This window comes from Oryctolagus cuniculus, chromosome 11, assembly GCF_051225735.1.
Source record: "Oryctolagus cuniculus isolate XC-2025 breed Fujian yellow rabbit chromosome 11, ASM5122573v1, whole genome shotgun sequence".
Taxonomy (NCBI): Eukaryota; Metazoa; Chordata; class Mammalia; order Lagomorpha; family Leporidae; genus Oryctolagus; species Oryctolagus cuniculus.
This window is the reverse complement of record NC_142877.1, coordinates 44,303,384-44,322,226: the sequence shown is the minus strand read 5'-3', so window position 1 is coordinate 44,322,226 and position 18,843 is coordinate 44,303,384. Positions and strand designations below refer to the sequence as shown.

General features: G+C 52.3%; 1 protein-coding gene across 6 annotated transcripts in view; it reads right to left on the bottom strand.

The window, feature by feature from the left end:
• The window catches only part of RIN2 (Ras and Rab interactor 2), a 248,850-nt gene extending 234,672 nt beyond the window's left edge, over positions 1–14,178 (bottom strand). For 2 of the 6 annotated variants that reach the window (XM_089308226.1, XM_089308228.1), the window contains exon 1: positions 13,280–13,422. Coding sequence is in view for 1 of the 6 variants with exons in the window: in XM_051845335.3 (XP_051701295.1) it covers positions 13,280–13,465 (186 nt within the window). In the remaining 5 variants the exon portion in view is untranslated. Of the gene's footprint in view, positions 1–13,279; positions 13,526–14,063 lie in introns of those variants that run through there. The other 4 variants (XM_070052128.2, XM_051845339.3, XM_051845346.3 and 1 more) reach the window with 4 other exon arrangements.
• Between the last annotated feature and the right edge of the window lie 4,665 nt (positions 14,179–18,843).

Below are 18,843 nucleotides of genomic sequence, written 5' to 3'. Positions count from 1 at the left end.
GCCGGCACACTGGGTTCTAGTCCCGGTCGGGGCGCCGGATTCTGTCCCGGTTGCCCCTCTTCCAGGCCAGCTCTCTGCTGTGGCCAGGGAGTGCAGTGGAGGATGGCCCAAGTGCTTGGGCCCTGCACCCCATGGGAGACGAGGAGAAGTACCTGGCTCCTGCCATCGGATCAGCACAGTGTGCCGGCCGCGGCGGCCATTGGAGGGTGAACCAACGGCAAAGGAAGACCTTTCTCTCTGTCTCTCTCTCTCTCACTGTCCACTCTGCCTGTAAAAAAAAAAAAAGAAAGAAAGAAAGAAAGGTGCCCGGAGAAAAAAGTGGTTTGTAGTACCAAGTACACACCATCTGTTATGGCAGGAATCCCAGAATCCAGAGAAGGGGCAGGGCAGGCCATGGACAGATGGCATAAGAGGGCTCCCACCATGGGGAGGTGTCACCCAAGACAGGAGTAGCAGGAAGCGCAGAGGGAGCCACCAGGAGGAGCAGCTCCTCCATGCCTATCCACAGCTGGTCTGCCTGCCCTTCTCACGGGTTGCCAGTCCCTCCCACATGCCCTCCCTTTGAAGGCTCCTTGGGTCTTCCCTGCCCATGGGGTGGAGCTCCCTTCTTTCAGCATCACCACCAGGCAAGAGCCAGAGGGGTCTCCTAACCCTCAGCTCCTCTCCCCACCAGTCCTGGCTCTTGCTTAAGAAAGGAAGAGGGAGACACGCCCTTTCCACAGAGACAGGAGCCTCTGTGTTCTCCTAAGCACCACTCAGTGCCAAGGGGGGAAAAGAAAAATAACCAGGAACTTGAACTAGGGGTTTTCAAGTTCAAACCCAATGTAAGTGCCCATCCCCTGGTCAAGCACTGACCACACCATTCCATCCCTGCCAGCAGGTGCTTTCCAGTGTCCTCTTCCAGGCTGCAAGGCTGGGGATCCTAACGGGGTCCCTGCACAGGCCAGGCGACAGTGACCCTGTGAGTCAGCCATGACCCCACACCTGCAGGTGCTGTGAACCTACCTTTGGGCCGATGCCTCTGCCTGCACACAGTCAACGCTAGCTAGCTTTCACTTAGCACTGTAGTTGCCTAGAGGAGAGGAAGTGAAACCACCTTGTGGGTCTTCCCAAACTAGTATCCAGGCTTAATATAATTCCAAACAAATACCATGGAGTAAGATATGACTGGAGGCCAGCGTTGCAGGGTAGCAGGTTCAGCCACCGCCTGCATCGGTTCAAGTCTCGGCTGCTCCACTTCCCATCCAGACCCTGCTAATGCACCTGGGAAAGCAGTGGAAGATGGCTCAAGTACTTCGGCCCCTGCCACCCACATGGGAGAGCTGGAAGAAGCTCCTGGCTTCAACCCGGCCCAGCCTTGGTCATTGTGGCCATTAGGGGCATGAACCAGTGAATGGAAGGTTCCTCTTCCTCTCTCCCTTTCCTTCTCTCTCTCTCTCCCTCTCCCTAATTGTGCCTTTCAAATAAATAAAATAAATCTAAAAAAAAAAAAAAAGACTGGAAGGATTAATGGATGAATTAGCTGAGAAAGGTCTTTTTTTTGGGGGGGGGGTGGATATAAAGAGGCAAAAGGTGGACTGTGACTCCTGGCTGCAGACACAGAGCTGGGGGGGCAGGCCAGCACCCCAAATGACACCAGGCCCGGGAGCATACCAAGGGGGAGAAAGGAGGTGAGCTTCATTCTTTGCTCCTAAGCCACCTGCCACGTGACTGCAAATAAACGGGAACTGAAACCCATAAAACTGAACACACGGACGGCGCAAGAAAGGTTAGGCAGCTGGCTGGTCATTGAGGATACAGAAAGGCATCTATGAACACCTAAAGAAACCCAAAGAAGGCACTTCAGAGCCAAGAGGGCGGCCAAGGAAAAGCAAGAGGAAGTAAGAGACTCCAAGTCACCTTCCCAAGAGCTATGGACGCTGGGGGAAGAGAGAGCACAGAGCCTCGTTCTGTGATACTCATCAGAAAAGTGATACAGAAGAAAGCAAGAAGGCAAACATCACCTGCATCCCCCCTCGCCCAGCTCCTAGCCCCTCACCCAGCTCCTGCAGGAAGCCCCGCCCCAGCCCCCAGGCAGCCCCTGCCACCCCTCTCCAAACCACCAGCAGAAAGCAAAACTCTGGCCAAAAGCTTAGGACATCCCTGGCAGCTCAGAGCCAGGCCTACCACACCAAGAGCAGCACCTGACACAGCCCAAAGGCCTGCAGCCCCGGCCGGAGCCCAGAGACGCAGCCCCTACGCCTGCCTGGCATCTGAGCTCCAGGCAGTCAGACTCATTTTGGTCTGTGTCACTGCTGGCCCCGATGGGCTTGGTGGACACTCCTGGGTCTTTGTAGGGACCTGTGGCTGTGGGATCCAAGTGCGGCCAGTCTGCAGGCAAACGGGCTGCCTTTTTCATTCTCTTCCAACCCTGAGCAGGCAGCAAAGGGCCACAGGACTGGGTCTTGGGACTATGTCTCAGTGAAGCCCAGTGTTAGACAGATATTAAGGGTTTCTACTCTGAGGCAGGTACCTGTGGATAAGAGCCTCTGGACTCGCCCTCAGGTCAGGGAGAGACCTGTGTCCTGGTGAGACACGTCTTGCCATGTATCACTAGCTGATTTGCAGGCCTGGTGTGTACCCCCAAGGCTGCACAGGGCCTGGGGACTGTGAGACGCAGGTCTGCCCCAGTAGCTGAGGGCTGCCTCTAATACCCTTTGTACAACCTTGGGGCAGGCAGCAAGGAATCACAGGACTATTTTAGGACTCAGTGCCAGGCTGATAAAACCCAGCATTGAGCAGATCCCAACAGTCCCTGTCCCCATGCCAATGCCTGCAGATGGAGCCTCTGTACCTTCTTCCGCACCTGGCCGAGTTCTGTGGTCCCAGCTGAGCAGTCTCACACCCCAGCCCACATCAGCAGGGGCTGACAGGTACAGCCCTGGGCAGTGAGCCCACCCCAGCAGCAGATGGACCATGGCAGGGTAAGCGTTGGTCCTGCCCCCAGGCCACACCAGTCTGGACAGGCTGAGGGCTGCAGATGCTATTTGGATATAAGACAAGGAGGCTGAGCCAATCACAGGCCCAGGCCGAAGCTTCTGGGGACAGAACACCTCTTTTCAGGCACTTTCCTAGTTTATACTGAACAACACTTCAACTACAGATGTGGGACAAAACTGAGTTTGGGAGTGTGCTAAGACTCAACCAATACAAATAAATCAGTAGCAGACCTGGGCAAATCTCAACTTAGCATGCTGTCTAGTGTTGAAATAGCAGAAGTAGCCACAAGCTTAAGGGGGAAAAAGCAGAGTGCTTAGAATTTCTAGGACAGCCACAAAGCAAGCCATATCACTCCGACTCATCTTCAATACACAGATGACATTGTACACCAACAAGCATCGAGATCTCCCAGGGAGCCAGCGTTGTGGCACAGTAGGAAGACCCTGCCAAATCTCCTAGCTTCTGCCCTAGTCCCGGCCACTGTGGCCATCTGGGGAGTGAATCAGCAGATGGAAGATCTCTCTGTCCCTCCGTCTTTCTGTATAACTCTCTACCTTTCAAATACATTTGTTAAAGATTTATTTATTTGAAAGTTGGAGTTACAGAGAGAGGAGGAGAGGCAGAAAGGGGGAGAGAGAGGCAGGGAGAGTGAGAGAGAGAGGGAGGTCCTTCCATCCATTGGTTCACTTCCCAATTGGCCACAATGGCCAGAGCTGTGCCGATCCGAAGCCAGGAGCTTCTTTTTTTATTTTTTTTTTTTTTTTTTTTTTTTTTTTTTTTTGGACAGGCAGAGTGGACAGTGAGAGAGAGACAGAGAGAAAGGTCTTCCTTGTCTGTTGGTTCACCCCACAATGGCCACTGCGCTGATCCGAAGCCAGGAGCCAGGTGCTTCTCATGGTCTCCCATGCGGGTGCAGGGCCCAAGCACTTGGGCCATCCTCCACTGCAGTCTCCAGCCATAGCAGAGAGCTGGACTGGAAGAGGAGCAACCGGGACAGAATCTGGCGCCTTGACCAGGACTAGAACCTGGCGCCACAGGCGGAGGATTAGCCTATTGAGCTACAGTGGCACTGGCCCCAGGAGCTTCTTACAGGTCTCCTATATGGGTTCAGAGGCCCAAGGACTTGGACCATCTTTTACTGCTTTCCCAGGCCACAGCAGAAAGCTGGATCAGAAGTGGAGCAGCTGGGACTCAAACCGGCAACCATATGGGATGCCAGCACTGCAGGTAGCAGCTTTACCCTCTACACCACAGCACAAGCCCCAATAAATAAATTTTAAGAGAAAAAAAAAAGAGAACTTCCAGGGAACCATGATCTCATCTAAACAGCGAGATAAAGTGCCGCAAACCAATCCAAGCAACTGGGATTTTGAAATGCTCCCATGAAGATTTCAAAACGGCTGATTTAAGGAAACTCCGTGCAATTCAGGAGAACACCAATAAGTGATCCAATACTCTAAGCGATTTGATAGAGCTGGAAGTAATTAAATGAAATCAAGCAGAAAACTTTCAACTGGAAAGTACACTAACTGAAACTAAAAATGTAGTAAAAGACATCTCCTATAGAATAGATCAGACAGAAGAAACAAACAGTGAGTTCAAAACCAGGGGATCTGAAAACACACAGCTGGAAAACAGAACCAAGAGGAGAGGAGAGGCTGACAGGAAACACAGGATCGCATGAAAACAGCAAATAATAGTTACTGGGATTCAATAGGGACTTGGGAATGCCACGGGGGCAGGAAGCATATCCAAAGACAAGAGTGACAGAAAACTTCCCAAGACCAGAGAAAGAGAACACCTCTCCAGGTACAGGAAGGGCAAAGGTCACCTGTCGGAATCAACCCAACCAAGTCTACCCCATGATGTGTTACAGGCAAGCTCTTCAAGATTAAAGAGACAGGATTCTCAGTCAATCAGCAGGTGGAAGATCTCTGTCTCTCTGTGTCACTGTCTTTAACATAAATATACCTTTAAATAAACCTAGAAGGGGAAAAATAAAGTGGGCTTGTTTAAATACACAGAAAAGCAATGATGGAACTGTTCCAAAAGAAAAGTGGAGACACTGGACTATGCAGACAGGTAAAGGGGCTGCCAGACATAAAGAGCACTTAGGGATGACTGGAGGGCGGAAGCTAAGAGTTGTTGAGGTCCAGCCCCCGTGGACGGAGGTCTGACAAGTCTGGGACCAGGCCTGCTCCTGCTGCAGGTCTGGGACACTGGCTGATTTCTCAGACTCAGAAGTTCCTATGCAACCTGACCCGTGCCTCTGCCCTCACTCAGCACACTGGAGAGACATCTGCCTCCACTCCTTTGGAAAGCACTCTTGTAATCAAGCCACAGTTTCAATGCAATGGGGAGCTAGCTATCTGGAAAAAAAATAGCCGTGATGACTTCTTTAATAAAAGAAAAATAAAAGACCTTATAAAGCAACTAGAGTTCATGTAGCTAACCATTTAAACAAGCTAAATGTTTAGGGTTTTGTATTTGGAATTCCAGACCTAGCCAGTAAAATCACACCCATGGAACCCAGAATGTTGCTTTATCCTGTTTACAGAGTTAACTTACTCAATGCTAAAATAAAGGCTTCATTCACTAGAAATTGTAAAACGCTAAGTCTCCAAGGCAATGACTCAAATCTGGAGACTAGCAGGCAAGTGGGAGATGATGTGTTAATACGTCTGTGTACTACTGCTTGGCCAGATGTCATCAACAAATGAAAATGAGACTCGAGCTCTCACTGGTAATGAGGACACCTCCTGAATTTGTTTCTCATTTGGATATTGATCAGCAATATCACTTAAACCACTCCTTCAGATGGTTGAAAGAAACAAACCAGCACACTTGTACAACCTGTCCCACATCAAATGAATCATGGTGCTCAGTTATGATCCATCAACTCCTGGGAGTATTCCTTTATTTTTATTTTAAAGATTTACTTATTTGAAAGTCAGAGTTACAGAGAAAGAGAAGGAGAGTCAGAGAGAGACACAGAGACAGAGACAGAGTTCTTCCATCCACTGGTTCACTCTCCAAATAGCCACAACAACAGGAGCTGAGCCAAATCAAAGCCAGGAGCTTCTTCCAGTTCTCCCATGTGGGTGCAGGGGCCCAAGGACTTGGGCCACCTTTTACTGCTTTCCCAGGCCATAGCAGAGAGCTGGATGGGAAGTGGAGCAGACAGGACTCAAACCACTGCCCATATGGGATGCTGGCACTGCAGGCAGCGGCTTTATCCACTATGCCACAGTGCCGGCCCTGGGGGTATTCCATTTTTTAAAAATTATTTATTTATTTGAAAGTCAGAGTTACAAAGAGAGAGGAGAGGCAGAGAGAAAGAGAGGTCTTCCATCTGATGGTTCACTCCCCAGATGGCCACAACGGCCGGAGCTGTGCCGCTGTGAAGCCAGGAGCTTCTGCCAGGTCTCCCACATGGGTGCAGTAAGCAGTGGCTTTACCCACTATACCACAACACAGGCCCTGGGATGCTGGCATATTAACCCATATTTAAACTAGTAGGCTAAACATCCACACCCTAAAACTGTTTTTAAACTTGCTAATGATTTGGTGAAAGTTTACATACAGCTATTTTAAAAAATAATTCTAAGAAAGTAACCTTGGAATCCTATTTGTTTGTTCAGCCTATGTGAGCTCATTCTGATCAAGAACCTTTACTTTCAAGGACTCCCATTAAAAATGGAATGCCCCGGGGCCGGTGCTGTGGCGCAGTGGGTTCATGCCCTGACCTGAAGCGCCGGCATCCCATATGAGGCTGGTTCGAGTCCCAGCTGCTCCACTTCCAATCCAACTCTCTGCTATGGCCCGGGAAAGCAGTAGAAGATGGCCCTTGGGTGGTTAAGGACTCGTATTTTTACTACCAACCTGGAGAAGCAAGGACATAAGCCAAGAGTGTAACTAGAACCACACCAGTTAATACAGCCAGTAGCAAAATGACTGAACAGCTTTATCACAAGATGAATGAATGAATGATTAAATGATAGTTTTTATTTTTTTAAGTTGCAGGAACTTGGTTTTAGAATTTTTTTTTTTTAACTTGAGAGATTGAAAGAGAACTCCATTCATTAGTTTGCTCCCAATTTCATACAATGGCCAAGGCTGGCCAGGCCAAAGCTGGTGCTGGAAACTCAATCCAGACCCCCCACATTGGGGGCAGGAATCCAGGTACTTGAGAGAGAGAAAAACTTCCATCCACTACTTCACTCCCAAGGATTCCCATGTTGGGAGATTGGTCCTCAGTGCGCCAATGTTAACAGGTAGCAGGACCTATAAGAGGTGAAGCCTAGTGGGAGATCACTGGGACCCCCAGTGCCCTGGGAAGAGAATGCACGAGTTCACCTGTTCTCCCTGGTTTGTTCTTGCCAGAGGGTTGTTATAAAACAGCAGGCCAGCCTTTGGTCAGGCTGCCTGTCTTGCCCTGTGTGCGTGTGCTCACTTGCTCTCTCTCCTACATTCAACCACGATGTGATGCATAGGGCCCTTCCCTGAACCAGTGCTATGCTGCTTGGGTTTTCAACCTCCAAAACTGTGAGTTGAATAAACCTCTGTTCTTTGTAAGTTACCCAGGTTCAGGTTTTTCATTATAGTTACAGCAAATGGAATCACACACGGCTCCTGGACGTCATGGCTTTGCTAACGGTCACCATCCTTCCAGTTGTTTCTCATCTCCCCTAGGCACCCCTACCCCACCCCATCTGATAGGTCCATTTTTTTCTCAAAACATTCCTTCCTGGGACTCCTGTGACACCACCCTACTGAACCCATGTCTCTAAATGAGACCCCTCACTGCCCATGCTTTGGAAAAACCTGTGAAACAAGTCTTGAGTTTGTATTTGCTAAGCATTGGAGATCTAGAAATGGCTGCATATGTGCAGTGGAGATGGGCTGCTCAGGGGTTCTTGTCTTCAAGCAGGAAAGAATTCCATTCCACATAGGCACTGGTTCAAGTCCTGACTGCTCAACTTTGATCCAGCTCCCTGATAATGGCCTGGGAAGGCAGTGGAAGATGGCCCAAGTCCTTGGGCCACTGCACCTGCATGGGAGACCTGAAAGAAGCTCCTGGCTCCTGGCTCAGACTAGCCCAGCTCTGGCTGTTGCAGCCATCTGGGGAGTCAACCAGTGGATGGAAGACCTCTCTGTAATTCTGCCTCTCAAATAAGTGAATCTTTAAAAAAGAACTGAGATGTGAGAGAGAGGGAAGTGGTAAGGCACGCTGGCCGAGTTTAATGAAGAGAGTACGCTTGACAGACCAGGTGAGCATCTCAGACTATGTCAGACTGGAGTTCTCATGGAGATAAGTGTGGGTCCTCCATGTCTCCTCCAACTACATGCCCTCTGGGACACTGCTTGGACAGAGGATTTCCTGGGTCTGACAGTCTTCCCAGAACTTCCTAACAGCCTCTTTGATGAAGGGCGGATGAGAGTCCTCTAAGCTGGCCCCACAGGGAGGGCTGGGACCTACCCAGCAACAGCAAGACTTTTGATTGCAGGTGCTGGTTTGTTACACTTCTTCCCTCCTTCTACCACACAGAAATTTCCATTTCCCTTCGGCCTCTCAGAGGCTAACGCCTACCCAGCAACCTTAACAGATGCACTTTCAAGCCGTGTGGCCTCACCTTTCCCTAGGCTCCTCCACAGGGCCCTCCTTCCAGGGCCAGAGACATTAACTTGGCTTCCTCTGTCCTGCCTCCCCTGTAATTGCCATAAAGCCTGAATAGTCAGGCCACTCTGTCTGGGAAATCTGCTCTAATGATAGGTTGCAAGCAAACACCTGATTTCAAACAATGAGTGCATCTGAATTGGGGGCTGCATGCTCTGTGGGAGGGAGCAGCAGATCTTTGTACCAGGCCCCAGGTGCCCAGGGAGTGACTGCCGCTACTTTTTACTTTTGTAAATGTAGGCATTGAGCCCCTAGAGAATCCACCAGGGCGTGTTCCCCGGCCCATTCAATGCATAGGGATAAAGAAAGATGAATAGTGCTGGGGGCTGGCGTTGTGGAACAGTAGGCTGAGCCTCCACCTGGATACTGGTATCCCACAGGAGCACTGGCTCAGGTCCTGGCTGCTCCACTTTCCATCCAGCTCCCTGCTAATGCACCTGGGAAAAGAGCTCATGATGGCCCAAGTGCTTGGGCCCCTGCCACCCATGTGGGAGACCCGGATGACTAGCCCCTAGCTTTCGATGCCTGTGACTGGCCCAGCCCTGGCTGTTGTGGCCATTTGGGGAGTAAACCAGCAGATGAAAGACCTCTGTCTCTCCCTCTCTCTGTTCCTCTGCTTTTCAAATAAATAATCTTAAAAAGTTCAGATCTGACCAAAGTCTAGGGGACCAGCCCACGTTAATCAGAAACACAGAAGCTGGCAAATCAACGATTTCCTCTACAGAGGTGGGTTACTATGCCTCCCAAAAGCACAAAACATTCATTTTTTATACTGGGATGAGCACCACACAGAGAATATAAACATTTCCTGGAACTGACCTCACCAGCAGGAGGCTCTGGGTGGATACCCCGGCATTCCTTAGAGGAATACAAGCAGCAGTCAGGACTAAGGGAAGCTGACAGACCTCCCATATGAAGGCATCTTCCTAAAGAGTCCCCACACGTGTCACAATGAAGGTGCCGAAAAGCAGCTTAACACAAGCACCTCTTGAACGTAAGATTTATCTGTTTCAAAGTCAGCTACAGAGAGGGGGCGATCTTCCATCTGCTGGTTCACTCCCAAGAGGGCTACAACAGCCAAAGCTCGGTCAGGCCAAAGCCAGGAGCCTGGGACTGTATCCAGGTCTCCCATGTGGGTGTGTTAGGTAGGAAATCAGTTATGAGCTTATGCGTGTGTGACATGAAGGCCTAGAGAGAAGACATCTATGTCCAGCATATGCTGCATCTCAAGGTTGTCCTGATGGTGTTTCAGGGGTAGCCCGGTATTCACATCCTGCCTTGCCCTGCCCCCTTCCACCTGATAACCTGCCAGGTGAGGGGGTCCCCACCCCTTCTGCCTGACAAATCTTCCACAATCTCCCAGGTGCAGCCCAGTATCTGCATCTCAAACACCCTGCTCCCTTCCTCCTGTCAGAGATAACATTTGCATCCATAAAGTCCTTCGTTTCAGACCTTCAAGAGAGAAGTTTTTCTATTTACACCCCAAAAGCCCTTTGTTCCAAGAGGAGCCTTAACAACCGGACTGCGTACTCAGTACTCAGCCCTCTGCCTCTCAGCTGAGCTGCCCGCCTGCCTAGCCAGGTGTAATCTTTCGGCTCAATCATGTAACCTTGCCCCTACCCCCCATCCGTCCGAGCGATGGCACTCTCTCTCAGGTCCTGTCTAGAGAGGTGCCCATCCGCCCTTACGGATGTCCCTTCCTTAATAAACTTTGCTACTTTTACCTCCCACTACTCTCTGTCTCACGCCTGAATTCTTTCTTGCGCGAAGACAAGAACCCTGCAAATTTCTCCGGTAACAGGTGGAAGGGGCCCAAGCACCTGGGGCATCTTCTACCGCTTTTCCCAGACACAATGGCAGGGAGCTGCATCAGAAATGGCACAGCCGGGACTTGAACCAGTGCCCACATGGGATGCTGGCACTGCAGGTGCTAGCCAACAGTGCTGGCTCCCCCCCCCGAACATTTTTCAATAGTCACTCTAGTAATTTTTTTAAAGATTTATTTATTTACTTGAAAGGCAGAATTACAGAAGGCAGACACATAGTGAGAGAGGTCTTCCATCTGCTGGTTCACTCCCCAGATGGCCACGATGGCCAGAGCTGTGCCGATCCGAAGCCAGGAGCTGTTTCCAGGTCTCCCCACGTGAGTACAAGGGCCCAAGGACTTGGGCCACCTTCTACTGCTTTCCCAGGCCATAGTAGAGAGCTGGATCAGAAGTAGAGTAGCCGGGACTCAAATTGGTGCCCATATGGGATGCCGGCACTGCAGGCAGTGGCTTTACCCGCCGCACCACAGCGCTGGCCCCTCCAGTAATTCTTGAACAAAAGCACATCCTTATCTACAACTTGGCAACCTGCTCTCCATGGACTACGCACAGAGCATGCCTCTGAGCAGACCCACCTTGCACAAGGCCAACGTGATGAGGCAGAAGGCACCTGGGGCCTTGGGCTCCAGCCCTGGAGCTCTTGCCCCTACTGCCTTAGCTGCAAGGCACAGTTTATTACCGCTTTCATGAGAAACACCGGAGCTACTCCCAGTAAAAGCCTTTGCTAAAATGCCCTAAAAATCCTGTTTGCTTCCTTGAGAGGCATTAAAGTTGGAGGGAGACACCCTTCAAAATGGACCCACAGCAGGATGCTTTGGTTCATTCACTCATCCAACACCTACAACCTTGAGCAGGTGTTTTAAGGGCCAAGGTCTGGCCGGAGACCCTGCAGAGCTCACAGGTGGGCTTTGTTCTCCGGCACCCAGGAAAGCCGCACAGAGTCTAGGAAATCTCCCATGCGAAAACCGCCAGGGTTTTGGAAGGATCCAGAGGAGGGCTGGATGTCCACAAGCAGCTGGACACAAAGTCAAAACAATGTAATACGGGGAGTGTGTGGAGAAAGAGCCAACTCCCAGCACAGCTGCTGACAGAGCAGAGACGACTGGAGAGGGCCTGCCGGCAGAGGAAGGGGAGCTGGCCAATTAAGGAGCCTGTTTTTGGAGAGCAGAACTCTGCTTTGGAGTGGGCAGTGGGCCTTGGATTTGGGAAAGGTGCAGGGGCAGCTTGGGTAGGGATAAGAGGCTACTGGGAAATCACACCCAACAAGCACACTATAATCCTTCCCACCTCCACCTACTTTAGTTCTCTTCCAATTGCCTGTCTGCAGGAAATCGTCCAAGTAGGATTCTGGAGGCCGGCTGGTCTTGACCGGTGTCCCCAACCTCCAAATACTTAGAGCAAGACCTGCGTCCAAAATTTCCTGTCGGCTTTCTTCCCAAGTCCCAAAAGCCACGGCCTTGCAGTGTCCCCAGACCCCTCCCAGTCCATTGTCTATGATGTCCTCAGTGGAGGACCCGAGTGTCTCAGAGACAAACAGGACAAGGAGCACCTTTGCACGCACAAGCACTCGGCCAAAGACCTAACCGTGTGTGGACTACTGCATTAACTACAGTTCATCAATACGGCTACACAGAAAGCCCGAGGTGTCCAATCTGTTTCCTGCCATTGTCAAGCTTCATAAACCGCACAGGCGGGAGGCAGCAGACAAATGGGGCCGGGATGGGGAGGGGTAGGACAGCAAAGCGCAAATCCCATTGCACAACCAAATGTTGAGGCTTTGCTCAGTGCGGATGTTTTGCATTCCGTTTGATTTAAATATCGCAGTAAAATACTATTTATCTTAACAGCCCAGTGCTGCCTGCTGAGAATTCTGCTTGGGTGTTTACCGGGGGCTGCTGGAGCTTCCCTGTGGATTGCACAGCACGTGCGCAGCAAACCTCGGTGCACCCGACACCCTGCGCACCGTGCGCGCAGCGGCTCCTTCCTCTTAGCTAGGAAAGCCCCCAGGATTTCAGAGCTCTGGGACCAGAGGCGCCTCCGACCGCCCTAGCGGGCCGACCTCGCCCCTCATTTTCTTGACAACAAAGGAGAGGATTTACAGCTTGAACTTCCGCAAACCCTGGCGCACCCCGGCCATCGAGGGGCGCGCCGCCACGGCCTGGGTGGACGCCGTGCCGTGGGAGCTCGGGCCAAGGGCGTGGAGGCCCAGCTCCGAGGGGGACGAGGAAGCCTCCAAGTGAGAAAGTGGTCCCGTCTCTTCCAGGCAAGAGTCCGGGACCTCTCCTGCGCCCCCTCGCCACCACCAATCACGGTGACAGCCCGAGCGCCCCTAGCCCAACTCAACCACCCTCCCGTCGGACTGCTGCTCCTCGGTGGGCAGGAAGCGCCCGGCGGGAGCCCCGAGCCCCGCACCCAGCCCGGGCACACCTGACACCGCGCAGGTTAGAACTCAAGGGATAGCCCCATCTCCTCGGCATACGCACCTGCACCTGGAGCTGCCGCGCCCGCGGCTCCCCAAGGACCCCTCATCCCGTCCCCGCAGAGGTCAGCCAAGGACACCGCGGGACCCCGCCTGGACCGCTACCGCCCAGAGCACTGGAATGTCATCCGCCTCGGTCCCCACCCCCGGGCGCCCCCTCCCTCATCCGTCTTGGGACGCTCGCTGGGTCTCCCCCAAGTCCCCTGCGGAGTCGAGGGCAGAGCCGGCAGCACCCCGCGCCCGAAACCCCACAGCTCCCCGGCCGCAGTTAGGGGCACGGGGCGGGGGTCTCCGCATCGGCCGCCAACGCCCCCTTACCTCGAGCTGGCCCTCCCCGCAGGTCCCGGAGGCGGGGGCGATCAGTGGCCCCGCGGGCGAGCGCGGGGCTGGGTTTCCCCGCCCGGGAGGAAGAGGAGGAGGAGAGGAGGAGGAGGAGAGGAGGAGGAGGAGAGGCAAGGCTTTGTGTCTGCCTCCCGCCCTCCCCTGGGCCGCGGCGATCGCCATCCGCCCTCCCCCAACCGCCCTCCGGAGCTCGTCCAAGGCCTGGGCGGGGGCGATCCGGCCGGAGGTGGCGACCAAGGCGCCTGCGCAGCCCCGGATCCGGCCGCCCCCAGCCCCTGGCACCGCCCACCCTCGCCCCTGCAGACGTCCACCCTGGCTGGGCTGCGGCCTCAGAAAGTTTATCTAACCCGGAGTAAACTCTGCCGGCCCGCCCCGCTCGGCGCCACCGCCCGCGTCTGCGCGCTCCGCGGCGGGGCCCCGCGTTCGCTCCTAGCGTGTTCTGCCCTTCCTGCTCCCTTCTTCCCCACGCACGCTCCCGCACCCCCTTCCCACCGCCCCGAAGGGGCTCCGCCGGCTGGAGGATCCTCCTCGGCCCCAGGCGTGGATCCCCACGCGCTCTGGAAGCCTGGGCGGCCGCCTGCCTGCACGCGGGTGCCGGGCCCCGAGCCTGCAGGCAGCGGGGAGAGCTCGGAGGGTCCCTAGTGGTCGGCTTTCCACGAGGGCCAGCTCCACTGAGCAGTGGCCAATGGCACAGAGGGACCCTCATTTTGGACAGAAGCAGGACACTGAAACAAACGCGCAAAGCCCGCAGAGCCCTTACCACTGCGCTTGGGATTCAGGGGTGTCCGGTTCTCCCAGTCCTGCCCTTATCAGGTCCCAGGGCTATTGAGTCCTCGGCTCAGCTCTCAGGGGAAGCAGCCCTGTTCCAAGTCACCCATGCAGTAAATTATTGAGCACCTGCTATGTGGCAGGCATCGTTCTCATGCTTGGGATGTGTTGAGCAACAAAGCACCACTGACTGCCCTGGTGGAGTTGCAGTTCTGGGGAGCAGAAAGTAAAAACAAGCGCAACCATGGGTGAATCGCCTTGGGTGTTACAGGGAAAAGTAGCAGGTGGAGGACCCTGGAGACCTGGCTATGTGATTGAGTAGGTGGGGTCGACCTGTAGCTCCTTGGGAAGGTGGCATCTGACCCAAAACTTGGAGGAGCTGGAGCAGGGAGGGTCTGTGGGTGCAACAGATGGGGCAGGGGCTCCGGGGTGTCAGGTTCTGCCGATTAGAGCAGGTGCCTTGGTCTGACTGATAACTGCTGGCTGCTCAGAGCCCAAGCAGGAGCACAGGTGGTAGGAACAAGTTAGGAGGGGCCCAAAGTCAGGGTGGAGGTGAAAATGGCTACAAACGCCAGGGTCGGGACACAGAGTGGATTCTTTCTAACTTTGAAGGCAGAACAGACAGCAGTGCCTAAAAGAGGGAAAAGGGAGCCAGGTGGACAAAGAGGTAGGCCTGGCCCCACATCCCTCCCTCCCACTTCTCTCCTATTCTCAGCCCCAGGGGATTTGCTGGCGTCCACAGAAGGGCCAAGTAGGTGCTGATGGCTCAGCTTGTGTTGCCAAGGGCCTTCATCTGTGGCTCCACAGCTGGGCTCTGCTTGTGCTGGAACTTGGGGTGCCTTTGGCCTTGCCCTCTCCCTAGAAAACTATTTATTGCCTGCCATACTAGGTGCTAAACACTGCCGTAGGCTCTGGGGCTACAGCAGTGACCCAAGCAGATGAACCAGGCTTTAACAGGGAGACAGAAAGTCATTGAAGGGGATACAGAAAATAAATGTATGGCAGGTGAGCCCTGCAGAAAAACTCACCTGGGTAAGGAGGGGATGTGCTAGGGAGTTCCCAATTTTACAGTGATTTAAAAACAAGAGAAAACCCCAGGGAGACACTCCTAAAATAACAAAGACTTCCTTCCTCCCTGGGATTGGGCAAATCTTTGGCAGGTTTGGCCTTCCACCCCTGGGTCCCTAGAGACTTGGAGTGGCCACTCCGGTTAGCTACAGAGAGCACCAGTGTTCTCTGGGCACTTTTGTCAGCTGGGGACTGGCTAGCCAAGAACATGTCATTTCTAATGAAGTTATTTCTCCTTTAACGCTAATCGAGTAGCACTGCCCAGAGCTGGCAACTCAACAGTTTCTCTCCTCTGTTGAGCAAGAGTGTTGTGTGCACCTAAGATGACTTGAAAGAGTTTTGTGCTTGGGTCTGAGCTCTAAAATCATCATTTTTTAAAGATTTATTTGTACTTATTTGAAAAGCAGAGTGATGGAGTGAGAGAGAGAGAGATTTTTCTACCCGCTGGTTCACTCCCCAGATGGCCACAATGGCCAGCGCTGGGCTGAAGCCAGGACCTTGGAACTCCATCCAGGAGTTCTATGGGTAACAGGCACTCAAGCACTTGGAGCCATCGTCTGCTGCTTTCCCAGGCGCAAGAGCAGGGGGCTGGATGGAAGTGGAGCAGCCGGGACTCGAACTGGCGCTCTGAAATGGGATGCCGGTATCAGAGTGGGCAACTTAACCAGCGCCCCACAATACCAGCCTCAGTCCTTTATTTATTGATCTGTACTGGAACTGGGCAGCAGTGTCTGGCTCAATCCCATAGCCACTGTGAGAGAGAGGCAGAGGATGTAAGTGCAGAGTTAACTAGGTCCAGGTGTTAGTAGTTAAAACTGCTCATCTCCTTCTCCAAACAGAGAGGTGGCCTCAACAGCAAGGGCCATTGGCAAGGAAATGCAATTTTTGAAAATTCTTATCTTTGTAGGAATCAGCGATCATCTCTGGAATGTGGAATTTTTGAGCTTTTAATGTTCCAAGTTGTATGTGAGCTGTATAGATGTTTAAATACTTTGATAATCAGAAAAAGCATTAATTTTGTAAATAGAATTTTATCTATAGAAGCACACGTGTAAACATAAAGAGGAATAATTACCCAATATTTTGAAATCTTCTTTGACTATTACTTTTAATTTTATTTAACGTTTCCAAGTACTGACATTTGTTGTTACGTTTCCATCATTTTCAGGTTTCATTGTAAAGACATGTTGCTTGTACAGTTTCTCCTTTTTGAGATGAACTGGGGCTTTCTTTATGACCAAGTTTTGGAAAAGCATTACTGTATTTACCAAAAAAAAAGGGGGTGTGTTAAGGGGCTGGTGTTGTAGCTCAGCAGGTTAAGTCACTGCCTGTGACACTGGCATCTCATATGAGCACCTGTTCAAGTCCCTGCTGCTCTACTTCCGATCCAGCTCTTGGCTAATGCACCTGGGAAAGCAGCAGCAGATGGCCCAAGTGCTTAGGCTCCTGGACCCAACTGGGAGACCCAGAAGAAGCTCCTGGCTTCAGATTAGCCCAGCTCTGGCTGTTGACACCATTTGGGGGAGTGAACAAGTAGATGGAAGACCTCTCTCTCTCTCTCTTTCTCTCTGTAACTCTGCCTCTCAAATAAATAAATATTTTTTAAAAAGATAAATTGGAATCTGAGGGAGGGTGGCTGGATGGCTTAGTCTGAGTGACATCAAAGAGGATCCTGATGTTATATTTTTTAAAAAAATATTTTTAGCTTTGTGTTCATTTAAAAAGTAGAGAGGAGGAGGAGAGAGAGAGAGAAAGAGAAAAAGAGAGAAAGAGAGAGAGATATCTTCCATTTACTGGTTCATTCCCCAAATTCACACCACAGCTAGAACTAGGCCCGGCCAAAGCCAGGAGAGCAGAACCAATCCGGGTCTTCTACCTCTGTGGCAGGGACCCAGGGACTTGAGCTTGCACCTGCTGCCTCTCACACTGCACATGAGCTGAGCTGGAAGCAGGGCGAGGAGCTGATCTAGTGACTGCTGTGGCACGCGGGTGTCCCAAGCAGCCATTTCACCTGCAAGACCATTCCAGTCTCAGCAGAAGGAGGCCCAGAGGAGAAGGTCAGGGAGAGGAAGGCGGGCCGTGCGGCTGGAGCCGGGGGCTTCAGGAAAGCCAGAGAGGACTTTGAGACTGACCACAGGAAGGCTGTGGGAGACGGGACTGCAGGGAGGAGCCAGCCAGCAATGAATGCAAGGAGACCAGGCAGTCGCCAGAGTTGAGGGTTAGAGATGTGTAGCACATGTATGCAGCTTGGACTACACTTGAGTTGGGGCAGAGCCATCAATCAACTTCCTAACCTCCCAAACCTGCAGATGCCTTCCACGGAGAAGGCTTGCTCCTGTTAACAGTGAACAATACCGTCTCCTCCAAGACTAAAAGCTCAGAGGTTATCATGAGGCGGGGTGGCATGGTGAAAGACCAGTGCATTGTCTGTGCCCATGTGTGCTCACATCCCAAATCCCTCCTGCCCGCATCTCAGAGGACACATCTTCAGAGCACGCTGCAGAAGTCTCATAGAGGAGAGTGAGCAAGAGATCCACCCCCAACACACACACATACACACACTTAGGCTCTCAGCTGAGTACCTGGGGGAATTGTGGGCCGTTTGCTAAGATGGGAGCTGATTGGGGGTGATGGGAAATAAAGGGTTCTGGTCGGTTACCGTTGATTTATTTGGAAACCCTGAGCACCAAAATTAAAAAGCAAAATACATGCCTCTGCTCGTGTTTGCTTTAAAATGACACTTCCCAGTTCTCTGCTTCCTGCCCATGGCAGCCTCTCTGTTCCTCCTGTGTATATATATATTTTAAAGATTTTATTTGTTTATTTGAAAGTCAGAGTTACAGAGAGGCAGAGGCAGAGGCAGAGAGAGAGAGAGAGAGAGAGAGAGTCTCTTCCGGGTCTCCCACATGGATTCAGGGGCCCAAGGACCTGGGCCATCTTCTACTGCTTTCCTAAGCCATAGCAGAGAGCTGGATTGGAAGTGAAGCAGCAGGACTCGAACCAGCGCCCATATGGGATGCTGGCACTTCAGGCAGCAGCTTTACCCACTATGCCACAGCACCAGCCCCTGTGTATAATAGAGAGAGAGAGAGAGAGAGAGAGAGAGAGAGAGAGAGAGGCTGACTCTATTTGAGAGACAAAGAACAAGAGAGACAGTGCTCATCCATTATTTCATTCCCCAGATGTCTGCACCACCCCTGACTGGGACTGAAGCCAGCCAGGGACCAGGAACCCAATCCAGGTCTCCCAGGCAGATGGCAGCAACCCCATCACCTGAGTCATCACCATTGCCTTCCAGGGTCTGTATTGGGAGGAAGCTGGAGCTAGGAGCCAGAGCTGGGGATTAAACCCAGGCATGGGACCAGTGCTGTGGCGTAGCAGGTGAAGCCACCGCCTGCAGTGCCGGCGTCCCATATGGGTGCCAGTTCTAGTCTCGGCTGCTCCACTTCTGATCCGGCTCTCTGCTATGGCCTGGGAAAGCAGTGGAGGATGGCCCGGGTCCTTGGGCCCCTGCACCCACATGGAAGACTCAGAAGAGACTCCTGGCTCCTGGCTTCAGATCGGCTCAGCTCTGGCCGTTGCAATCATCTGGGGAGTGAACCGGTGGATAGAAGACCCCCCTCTCTCTCTGTCTCTCCCTCTCTCTCTCTGTAACTCTGCCTCTCAAATAAATAAATAAATTAAAAAAAAAAAAAAGCACTACT